The sequence below is a fragment of the Aptenodytes forsteri genome, unplaced genomic scaffold, assembly GCF_000699145.1.
Source record: "Aptenodytes forsteri isolate BGI_AS27 unplaced genomic scaffold, ASM69914v1 Scaffold1096, whole genome shotgun sequence".
Lineage (NCBI taxonomy): Eukaryota > Metazoa > Chordata > Aves > Sphenisciformes > Spheniscidae > Aptenodytes > Aptenodytes forsteri.
In genome coordinates this window covers 1-2,690 of record NW_008795958.1, presented here as the reverse complement: position 1 = coordinate 2,690, position 2,690 = coordinate 1, and the positions used below count along the sequence as shown (strand labels likewise).

Sequence of the window (2,690 nt, the reverse complement as noted above, 5' to 3'; positions counted from 1 at the left end):
AAGATACCGGAAAATTATAGCGGTACGGTCTATATTTGTCCTATGCATCCAGAAGTAAGAGATGTTGAAAAAAGTGACTGCCCAATATGTGGCATGTTTCTTAAACCTGAAGACGAGGTTGCTGAATCCAACAACCATGAAGATAGTCATGCGCATTGTCATGGAGCGGATGCTAATAATAGTAATGAGGTAAATTCTGTCGAAGACGATAAGTACGACAAGATACCGGAAAATTATAGCGGTACGGTCTATATTTGTCCTATGCATCCAGAAGTAAGAGATGTTGAAAAAAGTGACTGCCCAATATGTGGCATGTTTCTTAAACCTGAAGACGAAGTTGCTAAAGATGATAGTCACGCTAGCTGTCATGGAAAGGATACTGATAGTAGCGGAGTAAATTCTGTTAAAGGCGGTAAATACGATAAAGTACCTGCTGATTACGATGGCACGGTATATACCTGTCCTATGCATCCTGAAGTGAGAGACGTTAGAAATAGCGGTTGTCCGATATGTGGTATGGCGCTTGAGCCCGAAACGCTTACTATCGGTGAAGAGGACACCTCAGAGCTTGACGACATGACTCGTCGTTTTTGGATATGTACCGTGTTGACTGTACCGCTATTAATATATGTGATGAGCGGTATGTTTGGAGTTGACTTTAGTCAGTATGGTATACCTTCACAGGTTTTACAATGGGTTGAGTTGGTGCTTGCGACACCTGTAGTGCTTTGGGGGGCCGCCCCGTTTTTCGTTCGTGGCTGGCAGTCTAAAGCAAGCCGCAATCTTAATATGTTTACTTTGATTGCGATAGGCGTAGGCGCTGTGTTTTTAGTATTGTCGCGACCTTTTTTCCCAATATTTTCCCAGACAGTTTTAGAGACGCTAGTGGTCAAGTCGGAGTCTACTATGAAGCAGCAACTGTCATTGTAACCTTAGTATTGTTGGGTCAAGTATTAGAGCTTAAAGCCAGAAGCCAAACTTCAGGTGCGATTCGAGCATTGCTTGAGCTAGCTCCACCGACTGCAAGACGTGTTGACGAAAACGGAGAAGAGATCGAAGTCTCGCTTGATGAGGTTGTCAGCAGTGGCGATAAGTTTCGGGTTAGACCAGGTGAGAAGTTGCCCGTAGACGGTACAGTGATCGATGGTAATAGTAATGTTGATGAATCAATGGTGACGGGTGAGCCAATCCCTGTATCAAAAGTAGCAGGAGATACAGTGACTGGTGGTACGGTAAATGGCACCGGAACGCTATTAGTCGAAGCGGTCAATGTTGGAGCAGATTCAGTATTATCTAAAATTGTACAAATGGTTGCTGAAGCCCAGCGTAGCCGCGCACCTATACAAAAATTTTTAGCGGGGTGGTTCGTACCTATTGTTATTGTCACCTCTATCATAACCTTTATTGTCTGGGCGATATTCGGCCCTGAGCCCGCTATGACCTATGCTTTGGTTAACGCGATTGCGGTACTGATTATTGCTTGTCCTTGTGCCCTTGGTCTAGCGACGCCGATGTCCATTATGGTTGGTACCGGCAAAGGCGCGCAAAACGGCGTCCTCATCAAAAATGCTGAAGCGTTAGAGAGTATGGAAAAAGTCGATACCATTGTCGTCGACAAGACCGGAACACTGACCGCTGGTAAGCCCGAGCTTACCGCAATTGATGCGCAGGTAGGTCAAGATGAAGACGAGTTCCTCGCATTGGTAGCCTCAGTAGAAAGCGCTAGCGAGCATCCTTTAGCAGAAGCTATCGTTAGAGCAGCTCAAGAAAGATCACTCATTATTCCTAAAGCTACTGACTTTAATTCGACTACTGGCGAAGGCGTACAAGCCGTGGTCGATGGTAAGAAAGTCGCTATTGGTAACTCTAAGCTTATGGAAAGCCTAAATAGTTTTGATAATGAGCTGTCCACTAAAGCTGATGTCCGTAGAAAAGACGGTGAAACGGTAATGTTTGTGGCTATAGACGGTAAAGCTGCTGGTATTATTTCAGTTGCTGACCCTATTAAACCAAGCACTAAAGAGGCTATTTCACTGCTTCATGACGCAGGTTTAAAAGTTGTGATGCTAACCGGTGACAACGAAAAAACCGCGCAGGCAGTCGCCAATAAACTAGGTATTGATGAAGTTCATGCGGATGTCTCACCAGAGGATAAAAACCGTATCGTCAAAGAAATGCAAGACAGCGGTAAATTGGTCGCTATGGCGGGTGATGGTATCAACGACGCACCAGCGCTAGCGCAAGCTAATGTTGGTATCGCTATGGGAACCGGTACCGATGTGGCGATGGAGAGTGCGGGCATTACCCTGCTAAAAGGTGATTTAATGGGCATTGCCAAAGCTTATAAGCTTAGCCACGCCACCATGCGCAATATCAAACAGAATCTGTTTTTTGCCTTTATCTACAATGCACTTGGTGTTCCTATTGCCGCAGGTGTGCTCTATCCCATATTTGGGCTTCTGCTCAGCCCGATGATAGCAGCGGCAGCGATGAGCTTGTCGTCATTCTCGGTGATTGCTAACGCGCTGCGATTGCGCCGTTTGAAACTATAATTCTGGTACGGTAAAAAGTGTTCTAAAGCACACTGACACAGACTGGTCTAAACAAGATCACAAAATATAAGGATACCGTTATGGGCAGCTTTTCTATTACACATTGGCTGATTTTATTGGTCGTAGTGGTGGTGGTTG

General features: G+C 45.3%; 1 protein-coding gene across 1 annotated transcript; it reads left to right on the top strand.

Annotated features, from left to right (window-relative positions):
* The first annotated feature begins 93 nt into the window (after window positions 1-93).
* On the top strand, window positions 94-2,552 carry LOC103904088 (silver exporting P-type ATPase). Its single transcript, XM_009285442.1, has 2 exons — window positions 94-640; window positions 868-2,552. Exons 1-2 carry the CDS (start codon window positions 94-96, stop codon window positions 2,550-2,552), a joined length of 2,232 nt encoding a protein of 743 aa, XP_009283717.1.
* Window positions 2,553-2,690: the final 138 nt, after the last annotated feature.